We start from the raw sequence: 27,208 nt of genomic DNA, 5'->3' as shown, positions 1-27,208 counted from the left end.
TAAACAAACAAGCCTGTGCAAAAAATCACTTTAAGCACCAGTTCCCCGGCAAAGGCGTCAAAATTTGGTGGCTGTTAAATTACCAAAGATAAAATTTATAATGATACCTACTCCCAAAACTGAATGAGTATAGTAGTGAGTAGGGTCGTTTCCACAGGGAACTGGTAGATTTATCACAAACAGATAATTGGGGGGTTTTTGAAAGAGAGATAAACGAACAAATTAAAGGCATAAAGTCACTAAATAAACAATCGCAAGAAAGGCAATAACTAAGAAATGTAATAAACAATGAATTGACACATCCTAGTCAAGGAGATAATCTCGGCACCGGTTCACGCAATTGATCATAGATATCTGAATTAATTCACACGTTCGCAAATAAATTGGTTAAAGCAATTCAACAACCGCCGAACCACTAATCTCTCCTTAATTTTACGGTAATCCAAAGACGCTCTTAAACTACCCTCTTGTAAAATAGATAACCCCAGAGACGCTCGAAAGATTTAATCTAATTACAGTTTTAAGAATTAGAGAGACCCAATTCTAGTTAACAAACACACATGTGGGTTCATTTAAACTAGATTAATTATTCCTACGACCCAGATTAGACTGCTTGCAAGGCAATGAAATTGGTACCTTTTGCCACTAATTTAAGACATTTAAGTGATACACACCCCTGTCCTAATTGACAATATATTATTTAGACAATTGAACAACTGGCCATATTGATCCAATAAATCCAAACAATAATAGACTGTTCAAACAAAGACTAATGAAATACTCACAAATGTAGAATTTAGAATAAACAAAACGATCTCACAATTACTCGTGCTCTGGGCCTTGATTACTCCTCAACTAGATAAACGATCTAGCCTTGCCACATAGTCATGACAACAAAGCAATTCAAAGTTTTCATGGAGTTTTTGTTGATGAAAAGTAAAAAGGTATCGCCGCCAGTCTAAGACTTGCGTTGAGAAGTAAAAGACAAAGATGAAAGATGAAAGACCCTAGTCTACTGCTGTCCTATTTAAAGTGTTTCTGCCGCACACTTGCTTTCCGACTTAGAGTTTGTTTCTCAAAAGGATTACTTCCTTATTTCCCTCATTGAATTATTGCCAAAAGTTTTTTCTGCAAAGGTTTCCTAATCCCACGTAGGTTCAGAATGTATCTCCAAAGAAAGGAAGTAGCTCCAGGGATAGGACCTGCGGTCCATCTTTTTCACGTAACTTTGCGTTATCTGGCGTGGGCACGCCAAAGAATGCCTAGTCTTCTGGAATTTGCTTTTTTTTTGCCACTTTTGACACCAATTGCCTGCAACAGACGCAAATACCAATTATGAGTAAAAATCCATTACTCTGGACCATAATTAGCCAAAATTAAGACTAAACATCAATGTAATAACATTCAATTATCAGCCTATCACTTTTTCTCTGAGCTTGTTAAACTTGTTCCAATTTTTGTGCAAGTTGAACTCGACCGTGTTTTTATAAATCTGAGTTTATGTTGAATTCGAATAGCCTTATTCGTAACAGTTAAACTCTTTATCACTTTTTATATAAGTAATTAAGAGACTTGAGGAATGGAGAAATGGGAGAACTGGGATTCAAACAGCATCACAACCATTTAGCAGAGGCGCATAGCTTTCAAGGCTATGGCAAATTGGCAGCAGTTAATGGGTTAATGATTTGAAATTGTTAGTGCAAAAAAATGTTCTCATACTAATGTGTTTGAATGCATGCATGGCATATTACGTGGACCAGTATTTAAGGCACACCCTAATGTGTGTGTAGTTGACTAGAAATATATTTATCAAAATTATCATTTTACAAAAAAAAATTTATTGGTCAAATTTTATTATAATCTAAATAATTGTATAGAAAGATGATGGAAGTTGAGGGGATATGTAGAAATTGGTGTGAGGAAATTGTAATTAGTGGGCTATCTGCTCATGGTGGAGAATTATTTTTTGGAAATGAACTCAGAAAAATTTGTCCTTATAATTAAGGGTATTTACACTGCATATTTTTATCACACAGTGACTCTCATTCCTAAATGAAATATCAGCAAAAGGGTTAAATTCTTTTTTTTTTTTTGGGTTGAATTCAGTTTCTCAAAAAAGAAGGAAATTGAAGTTAATTTGAACAAAATTTAAGGATACGAGAATGCAATTATTACTAAGTCTAAGGCGTCCATGTGTCTAGAAGATATATGCATCATAGGTTCCACCATTTGAGTCTTTTATGTCTCTTTGTAGGAAAGAGTACAGTGGATTCAACCCCGATTATCAACATGATCCTCGTGTTGGAAGTAGGATTCAAACACATAATTTTTTTATAAGAAAATAATCCATTATTATGAATTGAACCAACTTGTGTAGAATTCAAACACATAAACTTTCGTAAGAAAATAAGTCATTATCACTGATTGAGCCAACATGCGTCTGACCAATGAGTCATTATTTTCGTTGGCCTCACATGTCTAGCAGTTAGTCCTACTAGAATGCAGAAGGCTACGTGCTTGTTGAGGGTTCTTTAGCCTATACATGTAAGCTTTTGAGTTCTCTGTCATTCACTTAGCTTCCATTTCCACTTGGGATCGGTTCGTTTGACTCAGAAATGGAGGAAAATGGGACTACAACTCCACCGTCAAAAGCTGGCAATAGCAATCTTGTGTTTGCAGTGAATGGAGAGAAGTTTGAGGTGGCAAATATTGACCCTTCAACAACTTTACTTCAGTTCTTGCGTTATCATACTCGTTTCAAGAGTGTCAAGCTTAGCTGTGGTGAAGGTATCTACTTCTATCCATGGATCCGTTTCTTGAGTTCTTAATGAATTTTTTAAGTCCCTGTTTATCAGTTTCTATTTGCTGCGGTGATTTGTTGAACTGTTTTAAGGTGGATACAGAAAGCATTAAAAAAAAAAGATCCAAAATCAGAATGAATGATTGAACATTTTTGTTCCCCTTCATATGATGAGTGAACTTCTTGTTCAGGCTGACTAATCATTATGTTGCAGTTTTTCCTTCCTTTTTATTAATCTCTTAGTTTCAGCTTCTGATAAGTTTTTGAGGTTTCTTTTGTTGAGGCTGGTGTTGTTGATGGCTAGGATTCAGAGGTTGGTTCCATTGTAGGAATCACTAATCAATTATACTTCAGAAGCAATGATCTTCATAACATTTAAGGTAAGGTACTTTTTATCCGTGATTTGATGCTTTATTACATTATTCTATGGTTTAAAAATCTATATATGATTCTCTCATTTCTTGGATTAAAGCATCACGGTTAATTTTCGTGTTAAACTTAATGGTCAATATTAGATTGCCAAACAAAAATTATTAAATTTATAAATTCACCTTCACTACTTTTTCTTTTTCCTTCGGGAGAGAAAAGATGATTTTAACAAATTGTACTTTGGCTTATTAAATCGTAAAAAATCTTAATTTGTCCCAAATACAAAAGAGAAGAAAGGAAAATAAAAAATAGAAAATTTGGTTTCCCTTTCTTCTTTTTGGTATTTGGGGTAGATTAAGATTTATTACGATTTAGTAAGTCGAAGTACAGTTTTTATAATCATCTTTTCTCTTCCTAAAGGAAAAAGAAAAGGAGAAAAGAGAAGGAAAAAAGAAAAAAATAGTGAAAGGGTGAATTGTCATTTCTAACTGTGATGCTTTAGTCTATACAATGAGGTGGTTATGCATAGATTCTTAAACTGTAGGAAAATTATCTAGTAAAGCGCCAAATCACAAGAGGGTAAAAAGGAATTCATCTTAACATTTCATAACCAATTAAACAGATTCTCTAGAATTCAATTTTTGGAGTTCAAATTGAATATGCCAATGCTCAAATTGAATAAGCCAATGCCGAACAGAATGGTATGTTATTGGATGCCCTTCTGATAGAGAACAGAGGTTAGACTATGTTAGTAACAAGTAAACCTTTTATCTGTATGAACAAATATTTTTAGTGTTTATTGTCTTTCATTCAACATGTTATCAAGGGCAAATATTACGATATTCTGAATTCTATATTATGATTCAGATTAAAGTTTCAAGTATCTACCGGCTTTACAGGATCTTTAACTTCTTGGTGACATTAGCTGCTTTCCTTTTGTTAACTGCAAAGATTCTAAACACACCAACTCTAATTCACTGGACATGATCTTCGCTGTCGTGGAATTACATAATTATTTTTTGGCGCATTGTTTCAGATGAAGTACATTAAATTCTGGTTCTCTGACATAGTTGCCTTACTTCAATGTAAGTTTTTTTGTGATGAAAGTTGAATTGCCTTCATACAACGTTCAATGCCGGGACGTTCTGCCACAAAATTTGTATGCATGGTCATTGCAGTGAATCTGAAAAGACAGAATCCGAGAGAACTCGGCTATCTTATGGCTGACTTTTCTTCAATTGTTTATAGTGCTTTAGTGCATTTGCTTTAGAAATATTTTGACATAATTTATTTCGTATTTTCTGCTACGGAATTGGTAGCAGCTTAACATGTTCAGTTTTTCCTCTAGATAGATATATTCAACAGAATTTAACTTAGTTTTTAGTTGCTTTACGTGACTATCGTGTTAGAAGATAGCTAATGTGGTCACATGCATTGCTTGTTAATGCTGTTCATCAAACTGATAGTCTGTTCATTTTATTAATGGCACAGGTGGCTGTGGTGCTTGTGTTGTTATGCTGTCTAAATATAACCCTGAGCTTGGTCAAGTTGAAGATTTCTCTGTGAGTTCATGCCTAACACTTCTTTGCAGCGTAGATAATTGCTCAATTACTACCAGCGATGGACTTGGAAATAGTAAAGATGGTTTCCATCCAATTCATCAACGATTTGCTGGATTCCATGCTTCTCAATGTGGATATTGCACACCTGGAATGTGTATGTCATTTTTTGCAGCACTTATGCAAGCTGAAAAAGCAAACAGGCCAGAACCTCCACCAGGATTTTCCAAGCTGACTGTTGTTGAGGCTGAAAAGGCCATAGCTGGAAATCTCTGTCGCTGTACTGGATATCGACCCATTGCTGATGCCTGCAAAAGTTTTGCTGCTGATGTTGATTTGGAGGATTTGGGACTGAATTCCTTTTGGAGAAAAGGAGAGCCAAAGGAGGTTAAATTAAGGAGAATGCCTTTGTATACTCCAGATGGTAAGTTCAGTAGATTTCCAGAATTTTTGAGAGGCAGGTCGAAGTCAGCACGGATCTTGCACTTAAAAGGCAAGTCCTGGTACAGTCCTACTACTATTGAGGAGGTTAAAAGCTTGTTGAACTCTAACATGATTGAGGATAATATGCAGATAAGGCTAGTAGTTGGTAACACTGGGATGGGTTACTATAAGGAACTAGATAACTACGACAGATACATTGATCTCAGATATGTACCTGAGCTTTCGACAATAAGAAAAAACCACTGGGGAATTGAGATTGGGGCTGCTGTGACAATCTCCAAAGTTATATCGTGTCTGAAGGAGGAAGGTAATGTATATTATTCCTCTGATAGCAAGCAGGTCTTTGAAAAACTTGCTGACCATATGGAGAAAATTGCTTCAGGGTTCATTAGAAACTCAGCGAGTATTGGTGGGAATTTAGTGATGGCACAAAGGAAAAGTTTTCCTTCAGATATAGCTACTATACTTCTTGCTGTAGGTTCTCTTGTTAGCATAACAAGCGGCCACAATCATGAAAGCCTTACATTGGAAGAATTTTTTTCAAGACCGCCTATGGACTCGACAAGTGTGCTACTCAGTGTCCACATCCCATCTTTAAAACCAAACGGAAGTGGTTACAGCAATGAATCTAATTCCAAGTTGATTTTCGAGACCTATCGTGCTGCACCACGACCCCTGGGTAATGCTTTGCCTTATTTGAATGCTGCATTCCTGGCTGACGTATCTCCTCAAGTAAATGGACTTATAGTAAATGATATCCAATTAGCTTTTGGTGTTTATGGGACTAAACATCCAACACGAGCAAGAAAGGTTGAGGAATACCTTTCAGGGAAGATACTAACTGCCAGCATTCTATATGAAGCAGTAAAATTAGTTAAAGCAGCTGTAATACCTGAAGCTGGCACTTCACATGCTGCTTACAGGACGAGCTTGGCTGTTGGTCTCCTTTTCCAGTTTCTTTTTCCATTTGTCAATGTTGGTTCTGCTATTTGTGATGGTCTATCCAATGGATTTGCTGGCAATTTGCTGAAGGACTCTTCTGAAAACCATAAAGAGAATTCTCTGCATCAATCGGCAAGCTCAAAATTGTTGTCCTCTGGGAAGCAGGAGGTGAAATCAAGTAAAGAGCACTATCCAGTCGGAGAACCAACGACAAAGTCTGGTGCTGCCATCCAAGCTTCTGGTTTGATTTTCTTTTAATTTTACTGGGATACTTAGTACATCTTTGAATTGGTAGGTTTACTGATTTGTCAGATTTTAGAGTTATAATATGCTGGAAATGTGTTAGTTTTTCTTTTCATTTCAAACGTTTTACAAAATTTACTTTAGGTATATGTCTCCCTAATAGCAGAATACACTGGCTGTGTCAAATAAATGTTTTAACGTGTCCTTTCTTTTCACAGTAGTTATGCCTATGATTTTCAATCTTGTTATTTGATGCTCGGACTAAAATTTGGTTTTTAAAAGCCTTCAAAACAAAACCTTTCTTGAGATAGCTAATTGTAGTCCATCTACAAGTATGCATACTAGTGTGTTATTGGGAAATCACATTTTTGCTTCTTTCTTGCTGCTTCTTGGGGTTTAAGGGTCTGGTGTTGAAGATTTTGATGGTCTCATGCCAAGTTGTTTCTAAAGAGGCTCCAAACTTTCAATTTATCAATTTTATTCTCTCGGACCTTATATTCTTGTTCTTAGCTTCCCCTTTTTCCATTATATATCATCATCAGTCTTCAAATTTGAATTTATGGAGATTGATTTGCAGGAGAAGCTGTATTTGTTGATGACATTCCGTCACCTCCAAACTGTCTGTATGGCGCGTTTATCTATAGTACTAAACCTTTAGCAAGGATAAAAGGTGTGGAATTGATACCAAACAATCGAATAACCGGGGTTGCTGCTCTTATATCTTATAAAGACATTCCAGAAAGAGGGGAAAATGTAGGATCTATGACAAAGCGTGGTTTTGAACCTTTATTTGCTGATGAATTTACCAGGTGTGCCGGAGAGCCAATTGCATTTGTGGTAATTCTATGCATCCAGAATCCCCTCAGTTAATTGCAGATAGCCCTCTCATATGATGCTAATGAGTCTCATCATATCCTGTTTATGTCTGTGTTTGGAACAAACTTTTTATAGGTAGCACAGTCACAAAAGTCTGCCGACTTAGCAGCGAGATCAGCTCTGGTCAAGTATGACACTGAAAACTTGGATCCACCAATTTTAACTGTTGAAGAAGCTGTTGAGAGGTCGAGTTTTTTTGAGGTCCCTTCTTTCTTGTATCCAGCACAGGTTGGTGATTTCTCCAAAGGAATGGCTGAAGCTGATCATCGGATTCTTTCTGCTGAGGTAGTAGTAGTTTCTCATATCAATTGTTTTGCCGCATTTTCTTGAAGTGTTCTTCATATTGTCAAGAATACTGAAAAGCCATGCTAAGTTCCAAGTTTATCTGCTTATTTAATTTACAGATCAAACTTGGGTCTCAATACTATTTCTATATGGAGACACAAACTGCACTAGCAGTGCCAGATGAAGACAATTGCGTATTAGTTTATAGTTCAACTCAGTCTGCGGAGCAAATGCACGTTACAATTGCAAAATGTCTTGGCATTCCCGATCATAATGTCCGTGTAATTACAAGAAGGGTTGGCGGAGGCTTCGGGGGCAAGTTAATGAGATCAATGCCTGTGAGTATCATTAACCAGTAGATTAAGTTTTTCTCAATGTTTCCATAGTATATGCCTTATCTTTGAGTAATTTTGGTGTCATTCAAAGTGGTCTGGTCTGTGTCAAATGAGGTGTAATTTTACAGGGAAACCAAAGATGATTCTTGCTGAAAGGAGCTTCTGCTTGCATTGATGTTATCCTTGTTGATTTTCTTTTGATTGTTGCTTTTCCACAATTAAGTGTTTTCCTCTGTCATCAACAACATGACAGCAGTTCCTCCATTTGCTGCTGCAAACTGACGCCTAGCAATCATTTTATAGCTTACTAGGTTAGCAAACCATCTTTTATTCTGGTGGTATTTCATAAGGAATCCATATCAGGACTGTGATGGAATAAATATGCTCACCTTTCAAATGCATTTTGATTGCGGATGATGAATATGTGCACTTCTTGAATTTGGATTTAACATTTGCAACTGTTGCATAATGGCCTTTTTTTGGGGGTGACAGTTTAGTCAGATCCTTGGCATATTTTGGCATCTATAATATTGTGTAGAAAAGATCTCTATCCTGAAATACTATCATATTCTAACAATTTTGCCTCATTCTCTCTTTCTCTCTCTCTGTTGTGTGTGTGTGTGTCACATAGGTGTGCTGCACAGAAATGTGCATATGCATATAAACGCTCAGACATTTTGTGATTGTTTGTTGGACCTTGTTTAAATGTGGATTCTTATGTCTTCCTAGTCCTACTTTTATTGGTACAAAAGCTTACAACTGTGTCTTTCAGGTTGCTACAGCATGTGCACTTGCAGCATATAAATTACGCTGTCCTGTCAGGACATATCTCAATAGGAAGACCGACATGATAATGATTGGTGGAAGACATCCCATGAAAATAACTTACAATGTCGGATTCAAATCAAGTGGAAAGGTCACAGCCTTGCACCTTGACATACTGATTAATGCTGGATTATCTGCAGAAGTTAGTCCCGTCATGCCGCTTACCTTGATTGCTACCCTTAAAAAGTATAATTGGGGTGCTTTGTCATTTGACATAAAAGTTTGTAAGACGAACCATTCTACCAAATCTACAATGAGAGCCCCTGGGGAGGTTCAAGGATCTTATATAGCTGATGCTATAATGGAACAAATTGCATCAGTGCTTTCTATGGAGGTAGATTCTGTTAGAAATATAAATCTTCATACATTTGAAAGCCTTAAAGTGTTCTATGGGGAGGCTGCAGGTGAAGCACTAGAGTATACTTTGACTGACATGTGGGAAAAATTGGGTGCATCTTCACGTTTAGTCCAAAGAACGGAAATGATAGAGCAGTTTAATCGGATCAACACATGGAAAAAAAGAGGCATATCACGGGTTCCAGTTGTGTATGAAGTGGCGGTAATTTCAACGCCTGGCAAAGTTAGCATCCTTTCAGATGGATCTATTGTTGTAGAAGTAGGAGGAATAGAAATAGGCCAGGGTCTCTGGACTAAGGTAAAACAGGTGACTGCATATGCTCTCAGTTTAATTGGTTGTAAAGGGACTGAGAACCTAGTGGAAAAGGTACGAGTTGTACAGTCAGACACTTTAAGCTTAGTGCAAGGGGGTTATACTGGTGGAAGCACAAAATCTGAATCAAGCTGTGAAGCAGTCAGGTTATGCTGCAATCTCTTAGTTGAACGTCTAGCCCCGCTCAAAAGTAAGTTGCAGGAACAAATGGGTTCAGTTAACTGGGAAGTCCTGATAGTTCAAGTAAGATGCTTTTCCTATCTAGAATTCTTACTTCAGAAATTTATAGATTGCGTAACCAGTAGCTAGATCAGTTCTATCAATCAAGTTTTAATGAAGTTTTTTTTTTCCCCGATATTTGGGATTGACCAATGAGGCCTATATTTGCATTAGTATCAAGTGATTAACCAAAAAAATCTAATAAAATATCTGGAACTATAAGCTCTAATGGAATTTCCAAGTCTGGAAAAGGTATTTTCCAGTTAAATGATTACAGAATAAGCGCTTCATATATCAGATAAAAATCATTGCTAATCTTTAAAAAATGAATTAATAGGATATTTTGTTCTATTCTGTTTTGAGAGCTGCTGAACAACATTTTTGGAAACCTAATTTAATCTTCCGTTGCTAGAGAATTGAACATAGTCCAATGGTTAAGGGTCTTTCTTTTTCTTCTTAGGATGAGGATCTAATCCTTACAGTCTCCCTAATCCCCTTCCCACTTATTATTTCCCGGCCTTCCCCTTCTTTTAAAACAACCAAAAAGCAAAAGAAAATTCTTTCTTTGTTACTTTCTGGAACCTGTCCAGGATTACTGGTCACACTAAATGTTTCATAAATTGTTGTGACTTTTTACACATTTCTCATTTGGGACTTCTCTGACTGTAGGCATATTCTCAATCTGTGAACTTGGCTGCACATTCTTACTATGTGCCTGCATCCAATTCCATTCATTACCTGAACTACGGCGCTGCGGTTGGCGAGGTAAATTTTCTCTGTGAGACCATGACGAAAATTTTTCTTACAAGATATTCGTAGTACTTTAAATGATGGATATTCAGTAATGCACCATTTTGATTGAGCAAGATACTCTTACATTGGAGAAATCATGGAATAGTTGTCTGCTGGGGCCTTATAATGAATGGCATGAAATGATGAAGCTGTTTGAATTGCAGGTAGAGATAAATATCCTGACAGGAGAAACTAAAATTTTGCAAGCAGATATTATCTATGATTGTGGAAAGAGCATGAACCCTGCAGTGGATTTGGGACAAGTTAGTTATTTGTTTCTTAATACTTATCCATATCTACTGTGATTGCTAATGCTCAACTTTACTTTTGGATTACATTTCTTGTTAGCGTGATTCAATGTACCTTAAAATTTATTGAGCAAGCTGAGCTCATGAAGAATGACAGACCTTGTACTGAGATTCTCTTCTTTCAGATTGAAGGAGCTTTTGCTCAAGGAGTTGGATTCTTTATGCTCGAAGAATTCGTTATCAACGCAGATGGATTGACAATTTCAGATGGCACATGGACATACAAGATCCCAGCAATTGATAACATACCGATGCAGTTGAATGTTGAAGTGGTAAATAGTGGACATCACGAAAAGCGTGTTCTATCATCAAAAGGTATTTCTTCAAGTTTGTCAACTGTGTCAGAAGTAATTTTTGACTTTTAACAAGTATTGTGGTCTTTGGTGCTTTCTGGTATCACATGCTGGCTAAATCTGTTGGAATCACAACTTCAGAAATGACAAAGGGAACAGGATGGAGAATTATTTTCCTAATCCAAACTAAAAGAATATATACAGACTGTCTTAGAACGCCCCACTGCACTACAGAATATTTGTAATCTACTTTTCTTTAAGTAATCATTCAATGATCCAAACAAGGAAATCTTAGACAACAAAGCTCGTGGTGCTGAAACCATACCTAGTTGTTTCAGCGTTCAATTGAATGTGGCTAAATGTATGATCCACCAGACTTGAGCTATTTGACTGTTCTGGTTTAGTTGAACTTCTTTGTTCAGAAGCAGAGCTACCACATTGCTAATCCAGGTATACAAATGGATGATTTATTTGTTAATATCAAGAACTATAACTGTTTTAGAAAAAAAAATGTAATGGGAAAATAGACGTAAACTTCTCACCCTTGCAATTGATGTATGAAATGAGCAGTCCTAGCAAATTGAGGTGGATAATTTGACTGGTGCACATGAACAAATCTGCACATGCAAGCAAGATAAATTTGTATCGATCTTTAACCTGGAATTGACCATTGTGTAGCCTCTGGAGAACCACCATTGGTTCTTGCGGCCTCAGTACATTGTGCAACGAGGGCGGCAATTAAAGAAGCCAGGAAACAGCTAAATACTTGGAGCAGACTCGATGGACCTGATTCAGCATTCGACTTGGATGTCCCAGCTATTATGCCTGTTGTGAAGAAAGCCTGCGGCTTGGATAATGTCGAAAAGTACCTGGAAAGCTTGCTTCATTGATTTGATGGTCCACAGGCACTTTGGCGGATATGACAATCATAGTTATAGTCGTATGGAAATATACATGTTGTTACTCTCCTTAAACGATAGTTTATTCATCATAAAGAATAATAGTTATGGACTCCTGTTCGATCAAATATCATTGCCTTATTATAGTGCCCAATTTTCATATGTTCTGATCTTGTTATTCTCTGTATTTTTAAGTTGGCTATTGGTACCCACGCTGAGCCTGTTCCTTGGTAAATGACTGTTGTCTGTGAACCGCTGAGGTTGGAATCCAAATGGTTACGGAAGGGCTATTAGAATCCTTTTCACTATCAGGTTCAGAGTTCGAATCGTATGCCTGACAGTTGAGGATGAGATGGATGTTAGGCAGGATGAAAGGGTTTTAAGAAAAAAATGACTGTTCTCGTGTACTTTGAATTCATGCAATAATGCAAACAAACTGTCATCTATGCAGCTCCAACCAAAAAAAAAAAAAAACTGTCATCTATGCGACGAGCGATAACATCTCCCACAAACTTATTAAGATCATGTAAATTTTATTTAAAAAAAAAAAAACTTGAAGGATGAAGAGCTACCATCTTGTTAGCTTGCAGGCGATTAATTCAATATTTCACTCAAGAAAAATTCTAAGTTCATGGTTTTATCACATTGTGATGAGAATGGAATCATTACATCAATAGAAAATCGAGATAGTCATGAGTGGATCGCCAATGACGCATTTATATGTGGAAGTGCCAATATCCCGACCTATATGCCAATGGTACTACATTAAAAACAAAAAAAAAATCAGTAGTAAATAAGGCTGAATTTGAATTTTAATCGCAAATAACTGTAGCAAAGTTAAAAAAATAAATTAATTACATTACAAGAAGTTAAAAGAAGGAAATTGTTGATATAGCAATGATTTTATATCAATCCAGTGATTAAGATTTTCAAAAATTTACTCTTTTGACATGAAAAACAAAAAAGTGAATAATCACGTATTTCTTTTATTTGGATTTTTCTTCCATTCTCGTTCTCCAAGATTGCTAGCAGAGGCATAACTGTTCTTCGTTTCCCTTTCTCTCTTGCAAGAATTGGAGTATCCCCGAAAATAAAAAGGGTCAATTACATTTGCCTCCCCTAAAGTTAGAGCAAATTACAAATCAAACCCTTATGCTTGAACAAAATATATAAAGCCCCCTCAAACGCTTAAGTTTGTAACGCATGAGCCCTCACGTTAGTCAACTAATGTCAACAGTTCCAAATTCATAAAAGTCAGCATTAACTTTGTACCTTGTTCCTAGACTACCTAAAATTCCATTACTGTAAGTGTATAAGTCGTATACAAATACAGGAAAGATTTCAAGTGTTGATCCCACATGCAAGTTTAATTAACATATCAACATTTATCGACCTACTCTGCTATTTAGATTATTGCAAGTGCAGGCAAATAAATATATACTACATATAATAAACAAAATGAAAATCACAAGCTAAAGCTCCTAGGGTTTACGTTTTCTCACTACCTTTTCTAGTTAAATAACCCGATTAATTCAGTTCTATCTTTTTAACTAAATAACGATGTAATTTTTTAATATATGTGATACTTACTTTCACCATTATATTTGCTATACCCATAATTGATCTATACCTACTTTCATGGTCATGAAACTAGTTATAAATTCAATAGGGCTCATGAAATTACTTGGTTAAAATCATAAAAGTGTGCCTCTAATTTTGTGAGTCTACAAAAGTGTATCAAATCTGGCTGCGACCAGATCTTTCCTTGGCAACTAGATCTGGTCACAAGGGGAGGGAGAGAGGGGTAGGGATGGGAAAGAGGGGAGAGGAGGGGGAAGAGGAAGGAGGGGGTAATGGGAAAGTGAGGAGGGGATGAGAGAAAATAAAGGGGTGGTGGCTGGTGGCGCAGGAGGAAGGTGGTGTATGTGTGGCAATGGAGGAAGAAGGAAGAAAAAAAAGAAAAAGAAAAAGGAAAAGGAAAGGAAAATTGAAAAAAAAATTAACAAAAGATTAGTTATCGATACCACAATAGGTCAAAAAGTGTTATTCCAATTTAGTATGAATCACAGCAGGGAGTTATGTGGACATTATTGAATAATAGAAGAGTTTTGGTGGAAATCACTGAAAGTGGCAAGCCACATATAGTGACTGGTGAGAGGATTACCGAAACTTAAATTTTTGGTGGTGACCAGTAGCCACTTGGCTGTTGGATTTATTGCAAATACATTTTAAAAAAAATTGAGTGCAAATAACATTTCGAAAAAAAAAATCCAAAATCGAAGCTAAAAAGTGGCGCTCCTCAATGAACTCCACCATACCAGCGTCAAAACCTCATGATAAAGGAGGGGGAAATGGGAAATTGAGGGGGAAATGGGAAAGTGAGGAGAGGATGAGAGAAAATAAAGGGGTGGTGGCTGGTGGCGCAGGAGGATGGTGGCAATGGAGGAAGAAGGAAGAAAAAAAAAAGAAAAGGAAAAAGGAGAACGAAAGGAAAATTGAAAAAAATTAACAAAAGATTAGCTACCAATACCACAATAGGTTAAAAAGCATTATTCCATTCTAGCATGAATCACAGTGGAGAGTTATGTAGACATTTTTGAATAATAGAAAAGATTTGGAGGAAGTCACTAAAAGTGGCAAGCCACATATAGTGGTTGTTGGGAGGACCAGCGAGACTTAAAGTTTTGGTAGTGACCAACAGCTACTTGGATTATTGGGTTTATTGGATTTTACCCGTAAAAAAATTGAGTGCAAATAACATTTCTAAAAAAAAAAAAATCCAAAATCCAAGTTAAAAAGTGGCGCTCCACAATGAACTCCACCATTCCAGCGTCAAAACCTCATGATATATCTATAACAAAACACGTAATCATATATCAAAACAAGGTTCCCCCGTCAGATCATGACTTGACCATAAGCATAGAATGACCCCGGAATTGACGCATACTATATAATGTGTTTTTCATGTTTACGAGAAAAAGATGGTAGACAATCTGGTAAGGCACAAGCAAAGGATGTGAAAATGAGTTTGTTGAGAAATTGTCTGGTGGGAGTGAAAGAGCACTTCGGCAAAGTAGATGGAATGGGGAGGAAGGAGGAGTTTTCAGCAATGGTTTTTTGTTGCTAATATTTTCCTCAATTTTTTCTCCTTTCTATCTCTTGCTTTAAACTTTTTAACTGGGTTCATACTACTCTTTAGTCGTTGGTGTAAACAACTATACTGATTATTTGTCTGATTTTCTCTTTATAAGTTGATAATTCTTGTAGAATATTTCTTAAAAAATTATGTCAATATTGCTCAAAATAGAAAAAGTATTTTATTACCTTCAAGAAAATGAAAAGAATGCCATTGGGTTTGTATTCTAGTGCTTCTTGATGGAGGGCACTATTGTCATTTTTGTGATTTGTCAATATTACTTGAGTTAAAAAACTTGGACTCAAATTCAACCTTGAACTCGAACTCGTCGAGTTCTTAAAAGTTAAGATCGAGCTCAAACTCGATTTTATTTTGCATTACTCGAGTTTGACCTTGAACTCATGCTTATCGAGCCCAATCAAGCCTAATCGAGCTTAAGAAATATAAATTTATATTTTACATAATTTTAAATAAGGGATAAAATAGACATTTCATACTAATAAATAAAAAATTTTAAAAATATGTATATTTGAAGCTCGATTGAGTTTGATTAAACTTGACGAGCTTTCGAACTTCACATATCAACCTCAAACTCGACTTGTCAAGTAGCTCGAACTCAATCAATGCGAGTTCGAACTCAAATTTTGACCAGCAAGCTCATGAGTTACTCGATTAAAGTTAGCGATGGCAATGGGGGCCGGTGCCCTCGGGCAACCGCCCCGCGGGGGTAGAAATGGGGCTGGGCGGGGGCGGGGGCGGAGGCAAAATATTTACCCCCGCCTTAAAACAGGGCGGGGGATGGGGCAACATACACCCGCCCCATCTCCCGCCCCATCCCCCGCATAAAAAAATATATATACACATAAATATATGTATATATATATACAAAAGAAACAAAACCCCTTATTATCCCCCTCAATTCCTCCTTCGTTCCCTCCTTCGCAGCCACCGCCGTACCCTCCCATTCCTCTCAGTTCTAATCACTACTCAATTAATCGCAGGCGCAAAGGAGAGAGGTGAACTGGAAGGATGCGTGACTACATTATTTAAGGACATAAAAAAGTCAGGTGTGCCCATTTTTTTTTGGTGCATTTGAAGTAAGTCGTCTACTGTGGCTTAACTTGTTGTGACAGCATTGCAGGCAATGTCATCTTGTTTTTATTGATGAGGTCCACACACTTATTGGTTCTGGGACAGTAGGACGAGGCAATAAGGGATCTGGTCTTGATATTGCCAATTTATTGAAGCCATCACTTGGACGGGGTGAGTTACAGGTAATATTTCTTCCTTGTTACATGCTTTAGTGTGCATTATGTTATTGGATACTCATTGATACCTGGACAATAAATCACGTTACATTGGTATGATCATGGATATTGTTAGCTCATGTTTCTAATCTTAGCTTGGAATTAGTAGCCGAAAGTTTCTAATCTTTCCTCGCGGGGGAAACGGGGCGGGGGTGGGACGGGGGGTGGGGGGCAAGAGCTGGGGGACGGGGGGAGTTATTTGACAACGGGTCCCCCGCCCCATTGCCACCCCTAATTAAAGTCAACTTGTTTTAATCCCTAGTCATCCACACACAAATAACTTTTGGTTTTGTGATAATCCACAAATACCCCTGTGGGAAAATTCTTGGAGAATTTGACATACAGTCCCTTATTTTTGGTTAATGACGGAAATGGGTCTAAGTTTGTTTTTCTTCTTTTGACAATGGATTTTAATATTTGTTTTTCTAGGGTTCTTGTACTATTTTTTGGAGATTCCAAACATATTTGTGTCGTGGAGCCAAAAAAAATGTTTCTGTCTATATCAATGGTAACAAGTATCAATGAATCAAATATAGGACAAGTATCACTTGAAAATCCAGTAGCTTCATGAGTTCTAAGAGAGATACTATTATATTAATTTGAGACATAAGACATGCATATAATTATATTTCTCAACTTTAAAATTTTTTAATATTAAATAAACAATTGTTCTCATGAAAAAGGAATAAGCTAATTTCCTTATATTCATTCGATATTTAATAAATAATCAAAGTTATTAGACCAAAGTTAGTTAACAAATAGTTTTAAGAGAAATTCTTCACATAAAAGTTAATACAAAGTTAAAGAATACCTCAATTTAAAATAATACCAATAATAAATATAATGATGATAATAAGAATAATCATGACATTTGCCTATTCATTACTCTTGAGAAAATATAAAGAAAAAAACTCCTTTTTATTTCTTAATTTTTAAACCTAATCGAGTTAACATGAAGACTAGCACTAGTAATAAATCAATTAAGAATATATAATTGATCAAAATTTTTCAAACATACATGTGTTTATATAAAAATAAAGATTTACACACTTATATATCCGTAAAAATGCATACATACATCATTATACAAGTAAGTGTGCGTGCGTGCACGCACGTGTTGTGTATACTTGTGCTCCATTTAAAGATTGAAAATTACATAGCAAATCATATTTGAATAATTTATTTGATGAAATTCTTTTGATCACAAATTTAAAAATTTTTTAATAATTTTTATTAAATAAATGTTTTCAAATTTCTTATTAGATCCATAAATATGTAACATATTACACCTAACTAATAGTCATCTAACATTTAAAAAAAAATCTCTATGTCTAAAAATAGCCAAGATGATAGATCTAATAAATGAAAATATAATAAACTAAATCAAAGTTAGACTTTTCTCTATGTAACTTATAGATTTGCCTTTATATGCACTTTCCTATAGTCAAATAGGCAAATCTTGCAAATTAAATAGAAATCAAATCCAAAAATCATTTAAAACTACAAATCAAGAGTAAGACTGGATTACCTAAACTTCTTCGTTGTTTAAAGACAACGCTTGGCTGATCAGATCCAAATAGGCAAATTTTGCAAAGTAAATAGAAATCAAACCCAAAAATGATTTAAAACTACAAATCAAGAATAAGACTAGATTGCCTAAACTTCTTCGTTGTTCAAAGACAACGCTTAGCAGATCAAACCCAAATAGGCAAATCTTGCAAATTAAATAGAAATCAAACCCAAAAATCATTTAAAACTACAAATCAAGAGTAAAACTGGATTACCTAAATTTCTTCGTTGTTCAAAGACAACGGTTGGCTAATCAGAGAAAAATGTTATCACAACTTTTGATCTCGAAATAAATAGTATATAAAAATGAAAATCCTGCAAAATAGAGCATAGAATTAAAGAAGATTTCAACCGAATCTTCTATCATTAATTTTGAAATGAAAAATTAATTTTTTGTAAGTTTAAGCTGACCTAAACAAGTATGAAATTATGAGATAAAGAGAGAGCGGCTCAAGAGACAGCAATTGACTGAGTGGAGAAGATATTAGATTTTACCCTAATTAAGTATATATATAGATTTAGAATTTGATTGAACCAATAGGTGAATATACCATTCGGTCTAATTATATGAATTGAAAAGCCACTGCAACTTGTTTCTTCTCAAATACACCGATTTTAACGATTAAAGTTATAACGACAAAAAACTTATGACACTTCAAATCGCTTTATATGTGTAATGGAAAGAGAACCAATCAGGTTTTTTGCTTTTCTTTTCAAAGTTAATTTTCTTGTCAGATTAGTAATTTTTAGGTGCATATGATGATTTATACAAGAGTAAAAATTTGCATAATATCAATTTTAATTAGTGAAAAGTTTAAAAGTATGATTAAGTTAAGTGGTAAAACCAAATAATTATGATTAAGCATGTCAATGGGTCGGGCCGTACTCAAATCCATCCCTAGCTCAATATACTTAGATAGGATTTAAGTTTAATTTATCAAACCCAAACCCTATAATAGAGTCATGGGTTTGGGTAAAGTCCGATTTTCTATGATCCATACCTAAATCCATATCCAAATTAGAACCTATCCAGAATGACATTTAGATGGAATATAGTAAAATTTCATGACTGTTAGATTAAAGGATACACTTTTAATTTAAGAAAACACTACCTAATCCAGCCTAATATTGCATTCAGCTTCTTGAATGTTAATTTTATTAGTTGAAAACAAAAATCAAATGGTATTTATATTATTTTTGAGCTCAATATATTTTAAAATATTTTTACTTTAGTTCTTCACTCTATGTATAGGAAAATACCCACGGATATCCAATGGATATCCAAACCTATGAGGTTCGGATTTGGATTTGGATTTACTTTTTCAGACTCCTAAGGTTCTAGTATTGAGTCTAACTAAATTCAATAGGTTTGAATCTGAATTAAAGAGATCCAATTCAAACCCTACCCATTGATATGCCTAATTATGATATCATTTTTTTGTTAACTATTTTAAGAGTCTCATGTAGTTCTACACCAATCATAATATATATGTCTTCTAATATTAGCTTTTTAGATTGTTTCCTAGCAAAATATCTTACCTATGTTGGCATATTAAAAGTATATTTTAATATTTATTAAGAAAAATGGTAGAAAACAAAGATTAATTGTGCTTGGAGTCAAATGTATACCATGTATAATAATTCATCTAATGAATTGTCATGGTATTTCACTTAACAACATATTCATTATATCTATGAATTTAATTAGGAATCATAATTTGCTAATATACGAAAGGAAAAGTTGTAACAATGCCTTTGAAATATCAAATGTGTCACCTTGCCTTATAGTTAAGTTCTTGCCTATAGTATATATCTAAATTTATAGTAGCTTTCTAAATTTATTTCAAGTATTTGATTATATGAAAATATGTCTAAATCACATAAATTCTACTAGGGTGGAGGTGCTATACAAACCTCTTTTCTTTTGTTTAAATTCATTTTTTTTTATCTTTGATTGATATTATGATCACTTGTTCTAATTCTTTTATTGGTTTTCTTGTTCTTATAAATATAATCATTCTTTGTTCTTGTCATTCCATTTGGGACCCTAGTTATTTTTTTGCCATCTTTCTTCTATCATTACCAACTCCATAACTAATATTATTTTGACTATTATAATCTAAATTTGCAACTCTAATCCCCTAAAATCTAATTAGAGAAGTATCAAGTAGGAACAGTAGTGGGTAGGTTAAAAACAATACCTATGAGTACTTGATCCGATGATTAATATGATTAGACGATTGATAGGAAATATGTTAGGGTTTGATATTGATGAGGAGCTACTAATAGATAATTTGATAGGTTTAGTAAGAGAATTCTGAAAAATAATACTCAACACAGACATTGACACAGATATATATTGAGGAATTAATACATCTATAAAATATGTTTATTCTCTTTAGTTTGTATTCAATTGGCACCTATGTTTGTCTTATAGGCTATATTCGTCATGCATTTTGCATAACTCTTTGTTGGAAAATGTGGGATAATTATTTGAATATTCTTTTAGAAGATTGTTAAATTTACCCTTCATAAAATGTTGAATTTCTATATGGCTCTACCGAAGTTTAAAATTTAACGCAATGTGTTGATTTAACATGATGTGTACTAATTTTAGTTTGATGAAAACTAATTCTTTTTTTTTAATTATTCAAATTAGCGGGTAGAGGGTACCCAATGAGTGATTCCAAAACTGAAATGAGAGAATTCAGTAATAAGAGTGAAAACCCATAGGGTTACCTATAGCGTTTGGTAAAAGATTTAAATATGCAAATTAGGATTTGGTAAGAGAAATTCTTGAAACTGCCCAATCTCCTACTATCTAGGGGTGTAATCAAGTCAAGTTGAGCCCGAGTAGAGCTCAACTTGAGTTAAAAAACTTGGACTCGAACTCAAGCTCAAACTCTTGAAAATTAAGCTCAACCCCAAGCTCAATTTTATTTTGCATTAGTCAAGCTCGAGCTCGAACTTATGCTTATTGAGCCCAATCAAGCCTAATCAAGTTTACGAAATATAAATTTATATTTTATATAATTTTAAATAAGGGACAAAATAGACATTTTATACTAATAAATAAAACAATTTTTAAATAACATATATGTGTGTGTGTGAAGCTATCTATTAAACTCGAACTCGACTCGTCGAGTAGCTTGAACTATTCGAACTCGGTCATTGCGAGTTCGACCTCGAGTTTTGATCGAGCAAACTCGTGAGCTACTCGATTAAGTTTGATTTGTTTGCACCCCTAGTATGGACGATGTTACTAACAAAGGGTAGATGTTATTTGGTCAAATCTGAGGGTTTGATTTGTATTTTGACTAAACCTCAAGAGAGGTAAATAAAATTAACTCATTAAAAAATGATAAGACAAATAATATTATACAATTGTATTTATAGACAAAAAAATTTTAAAAATTTATCCAAGGGTTTGATTTGTATTTTGGTTAAACCTCAAGAGAGGTAAATGTAACTAACTCATTCAAAAAAGATAAGACAAATAATATTGTACAATTGTATTTATAGACAAAAAAATAGTAAAAATTTATCCAAGGGTTGGATTTGTATTTTGGTTAAACCTCAAGAGAGGTAAATGTAATTAACTCATTAAAAAAGATAAGGCAAATAATGTTGTACGATTTTATTTATAGACCAAAAAAAATTTTGTTAAAATTTTCCACTATCAGGATTTGAATCCAAAACCCCTAGATTTAAGTCCTAGGATTTCGACAGTGCTACAGTGTATCTCTTTGTCATTTCTATTTGGAAGAGATTATTTATAATTATACATAGAAGTCTTATTTTGTAAACTAATTTCTCGTCGCTACTTTGTCTTTTAATTTTTGAGTTGAGCACTAAAAGCCCAAATAAATATCTCCTTAATCAAAAAAATTGGCATTTATTTTTCTTTTTTCTTTATCTGCATTTGATTTGAGTAATACCACTGAAATTGAAGAACTTAACAATTAACTACTACAGATTTAATGAGTGGCATTCATCATTAACTTTAATTATTTGTGGAAGAAAGCAGAAGTTTGATAATATTAGTATTGAAAAGTATTATGTTCAATATATATATGCCTAAAAGATGAACTTTTTTTTAAAAAAAATTTTAGTAGAAGAAGGGTGAGACTTAAAAAGTGGGAAGGAGTAGAGGGATTTGAACTTAAAAGATGAACATAACTACTTAATACTTGAATTAAGTCGGGGGAGGATTGGGTTGGGTAGTACAGGGGGAGAGAGTGTAAGTGAGAGGTCTCGGATTTAAATCCTCCTGCTTACACTAAAAAAAAAAAACTTGAATTAAGTCTAGTTTGATAAGATCTCGCTCAAGTTTGGTTTTGCCAATTTAGTGAACCCAATATGAAAAGTATTTATATTTGGAAATATTTCGAACTCGCTCTAACTTGACTCTTTTAGTATAAAATTTAACATGTTAAAAAATTCATGTTACTTGAGGTCGACTAGAATTTGGTTTTGTAAGCTCATTTAAATTCAACTTGACTAATAAACAAGTCAAATGTAAACACAATTATATACTCACTAATATAAATAAATAAATAAATTTGAACACAAAGTGTTCGGTTTGATTATGATAGTTTATTTCCTTAATCTTTGATTCAACATCTTGATTTCCTCATTAGCCTATAACATGTTGGCCAAAACTTGAGTAGACTTGATTTTTAAACACACAATGGCTCAAATTGTACCCCATCAATTAGTGAGATAGTATGGCACAATATGAATTATTTCATTTTTGAAGATCGGATCTATTCAAGAGTAAGCCTTATAAGCATACCTTCTTTGTTAAAGGCTTGGTTATCATCTATATGATAGATCATCACTTTATTATCGCATCATTCATTACACTATCTCTCATTATAGTTTACACTTTACACTAACTTTAGGTTACACTCTATATAGTTGATAGGTGTCAAACCACCAAAATTAAAATTCCTACTCTAAAAACTTAAATTCAAGTATAGTAGTGAGTAGGGTCGTCTCCTCAGTGACTGAATGATTTATTTCCTTCCAAAGCACTAAATAAAATGAGAATTTTTGGAAAATTCAAAAATATCTAATTAACTAACTACAAAAGCAATTCACGAAAACAAACAGGAATTAATCAATAATAAACATAACTCTAACCAAAGGTGCAACTTTTCAGATAGGATTCACACAACTAATCATCGATGCAAAGATAGTTCAATTATTCATTAATAGATTGGTTATAGTCATCAATAAGCTCTAACAGCCAACTTTTCCTTATTTTATCAGTAGTCAAGGTATGACCGCTAATTATTTTTTGGTCACGACTGTAGGATTTAATTTCTTGATTGCATTAAAAACTAGAAAAACTCATCCCTAACCAACAAATACACTACAAGGTTTTGTTTAAGTTAGATCATACGCTTCTCTAACATGGGACCCAATCACGCTAGTCACCACTAATATCAACCAATCAAATAATTACGGATTTAATTAATTAATATGGCAACAGATTATTAGATTAATTTAAATATCGGGTCCGTGATATTCAAATAACAAAATAATCACAAGAAGTTAAACCAGAAAATGTACGAATACTAATGAATTAAAAGAAACAACACAAGACAATTCGATTTCACATATGTTTAAAACTGCATATTCAAATAAACTCTTGACTAGAAAAGAGGATTTAGTGGCTCATCCTTGAGAAAAATGCCAATGCAAAAGTATGGAACATCGCACAACACGTGGCCAAGAAGAACAAAAGTCGTTCTTTTTTCTAAAAGAGAAAAAAGAATGAAGCTCTTGTTTCTTGCATCTGCGAAATAGGTACGATCCCAATTGTTTATGGCTTCAGAAGTACTAATTACTAATAGGGCCAACCGACTCTTTTTCCTATTTTCTCTCCTACTTAATAACTATCAATAATAAAGCATATTTCCTGATTGGAAAAAGGAAACTACAAAAGACAATGTCTCATGTTTCCTAATCAAATACTATAACCAATGTTTTGAAAACCGGACCGGACCGGTCGGTTCGACCGGTTGAACCGCGAACCGGCCATGGCACCGGTCCGGTTCAATGACATTGTTGACTTTGCTAGAAAACCGGTCAAAGACCGGTTGAACCGTGAAAACCGTCGAACCGGATTGAATCGGCGGTTTTTCGGTTTTCAGCTTTCCCTCTTTTTTTTTTTTTAAGTTTTGTAAAATGCAGCTATCAAGATTCGAACCCAACCTTTGTAATAAAAGACCAATGTATTAACCGTTGCACCATCACATCTTATTAGTTTTTTTTTATAACTTATTTATATAAAGCAAACACTCATATTTCTTTTTTCCATTTTTCTTACAAAATCTCATCCTCTTATGGCTCTTTCTTTTTAATTTTCAACTCTCTCTCTCTCTCTCGATCCTCTTTTCTTTTGTCACTCCCTTTTTAATCAAACCTCTTTATTTTTAATTTATTGATATTTTCTTCCATCTTTTAATTTTGTTTTTGTCCATTAAATTGAAAAAAGTTAAAAAAGAATTTTTTTTAACCCAAATTATTTAATGCCACAACCACTCACTTTTATCTTATTTTTTGTTTCTTATCAAGTTTACATTTCTATTTTCGATTTTCTTGACTTCCTTTGAACTCCAAATTTTCTTTTTAAAATTGCAATCTCTAAATCCCAAAACGTAAATTAAAATTTAAGTTCATAATATCTAAATTCTCAGAGACATGAATTTTGTATAATTTCAAAATATTGTGATATTTTGGGGTTGGATTGAGATATAATTGAAATTGAGATGAAATTTATTTGTTTTAACTTATAATTTAAAAAATTTATTTTTAAAAATCCAAGTTATTAAAAAATAGTAAACTTTTCATCATATAAAATATTAAATTAGTCCATTACATGTCTTATTTTGTACATATATATATTTATATAAATTATTTTTAAAAAAATTCATTGAACCGAGGTTGAACCGGTCCGACCGGTTGAACCTCGAACCTTTCACTTCACCGATTCAATTTACGGTTCGGTTTTTAAAACATTGACTATAACTAATAAAGATATCTTCTAAATCTTTGACTCAAACTATGAGACCTCCACGCACATGAAAATTCCCGAGCCTCCCGGATGTACAGGGTAAGACTTTGATGCATCCACACTGAATTGCAGAGAAGTTCATTAAAAAAATCACATCTTTAACTCCTTTTCACTCCGGAACCCTACAACCAACATCAATTTTCAAATACAAGTAGAATCTATCAATTAATGTAATATTTGGCTAAAATCAAGGGAAAAATAATTATAAATTTAATAACAAAGATACAACCTATCCATAGTATAATAACATGGATTCACAATCAAATCATATATTTATTTTAATAATTCATAATATATATCCCATAAAATTTAAAGCTATTAAAATTGTCAAATGGACCTCCAACCAATCTATTATGTGTGTAATAACCATGTTACTTATCGTGGTTATTACCCACTCACTATATTCCCACTGTTAAAGGTGGGGTATGATGGTTGGGTGTAATAGATGTATTACACCCTCTATTGTATCCCTCTCTGGATGTTAATCCTCTATCCTAACGTGTCAATTGCTTAGATTTTCTAGTTCAACGTGTAAATGAATGATTTGACTTTGGAGTTTCCTAAAGAGGGAACAGAGCGATCATACAGTGAGGAGAATGGGACGAGTTTCCGGTTTAAAGTTAATAAATCCGAACACAACCCCACACTCTTGAACGTGCAAATTGGTGGAATGGTCCTTAAAAGTAGGCAGGAAAATAATCAAGGATTAAAAATTCTGTGCAACCTTGGATATAATTCTAGTGGTTGGCATGGCTTTATAGTATTAGTTACTGGCAGATCTAGTGGGTCGAAGATTCAAAAAATCTTTTTGCAACCCTTTAAAATAATTACATCTTTTACTTATGTCCTAGTAAAAATTAGATTTTTTCCCCAAAATTTTGTTAATCTTTCAAAATTCCCTTAAAAACTTTAAATTTTCCATGTATTTATATGAGTTTGTCCCCTCAAAGCTTTCAAAATATATGAGGGTACCTTCTTAAATACACATCTTTAATACTCATCCTCCCCTCCCCTTCCCCAGCAAACTTTAATCTTTGGTTTCATTATTTGTATTAAATGATAACTTAATTTTTATATGTTTTTTGAAATCGTTTCTTTCAGAAATCACAAATTTGTGTCCATGTACAAGTTCCACAAATCACAGATAAAAGGACTTGATAGCTTTTATGGTTGAATCCTTTACTCTTCTCATTTCCCTTAGTATTAGCAACTAGACAAGAAAGTTTTTGTTTGTAAGAAGAAGCACATTGATATAGTTTTTGTTTTTCAGTGTTTCTCTTTAACATCAATGTTCTAGTATTGTTAATCTTCCAGAAAGGCAATAACCACATTGATAGCTTTTATGGAAGTGAGGATGAAGTGTACATGTATAGTTTCTACCACTAGGTTTTCTAATTTGTCTAACAAGCAAGTATACATGCAAAACTTTCTCAACCTCGAGCGGCACGGTTGCTAGCTTCAATTATCCAATGTTAACAGCTTAACACCAAGGCTTTACAATTCAATATGCATTCGGTATTCATTGATTCTTCTAAGCCTCGTGTGGCACGTTTGCTTACGTGGTCCACCATTAACACCAAGGCTTTACAATTTAATATCCATTCGATGTTCATTGAGTCTTTCTAAGCCTCGTGTTGCACGTTCGCTTAAGTAAATCACTATTAATGCCAAGGCTCGACAATTTAATATCCATTCATCATTCTTGATTTTGTCAGGTTCAGGTTTCAAATTCTGTATCTGATAGTTGGGGGTGGGAATCTGTAATATAAAAATAGGACACTTTAGGTGGTTTAGCGATATAATATTAACATGCTCTTTTTTAAAGCAATTTTAGTAGTTGAAATATTGAAACTTGCTAATTAATCTCGCAAATCAAAACACGCTTTTCCTTCTTCCTCCCCAAGCTCTAGGTATATGCATTTCTCCTATGTTTTAGGCGCTTGTATGCTCGAATCTCATCCTAGAGCATAAGAATTGAATTTATGTAAATGGCTACGAATTTTAAAAGTAATCATTTTTTGAAATTTTATTATCACGCTTTGGAAGAACTAATTTAATTCTATAGGTCCGTAGTTTACCAATAAAATAAACCAAAATAGGGTTAACCAATTTTCTTGGTTTTAATAGGAAGTAACTGAAAGCAAAGAACATTTATGCTTACTTTTATTACTTAGTGTATTTGGTGTCCTAAGAACACATAATAAAAAGTGGATCTAATGCTGTTTTTTTTTTCCTTGGCGAGATGGCAAGTTT

At 34.1% G+C, this 27,208-nt stretch overlaps 1 protein-coding gene across 1 annotated transcript; it reads left to right on the top strand.

Moving 5' to 3' along the window:
* Positions 1 to 2,615: 2,615 nt before the first annotated feature.
* LOC113775535 (indole-3-acetaldehyde oxidase-like) lies at positions 2,616 to 11,857 on the top strand. Its single transcript, XM_027320468.1, has 10 exons — positions 2,616 to 2,787; positions 4,661 to 6,355; positions 6,935 to 7,194; positions 7,309 to 7,518; positions 7,638 to 7,856; positions 8,626 to 9,591; positions 10,237 to 10,332; positions 10,524 to 10,622; positions 10,793 to 10,982; positions 11,639 to 11,857. Exons 1-10 carry the CDS (start codon positions 2,616 to 2,618, stop codon positions 11,848 to 11,850), a joined length of 4,119 nt encoding a protein of 1,372 aa, XP_027176269.1. The 3' UTR covers positions 11,851 to 11,857.
* The last annotated feature ends 15,351 nt before the right edge of the window (positions 11,858 to 27,208 follow it).

Source organism: Coffea eugenioides, chromosome 1 (assembly GCF_003713205.1).
Source record: "Coffea eugenioides isolate CCC68of chromosome 1, Ceug_1.0, whole genome shotgun sequence".
Lineage (NCBI taxonomy): Eukaryota > Viridiplantae > Streptophyta > Magnoliopsida > Gentianales > Rubiaceae > Coffea > Coffea eugenioides.
Note: the sequence above shows the minus strand (reverse complement) of the source record. Positions and strands in the feature narration are given on the sequence as shown.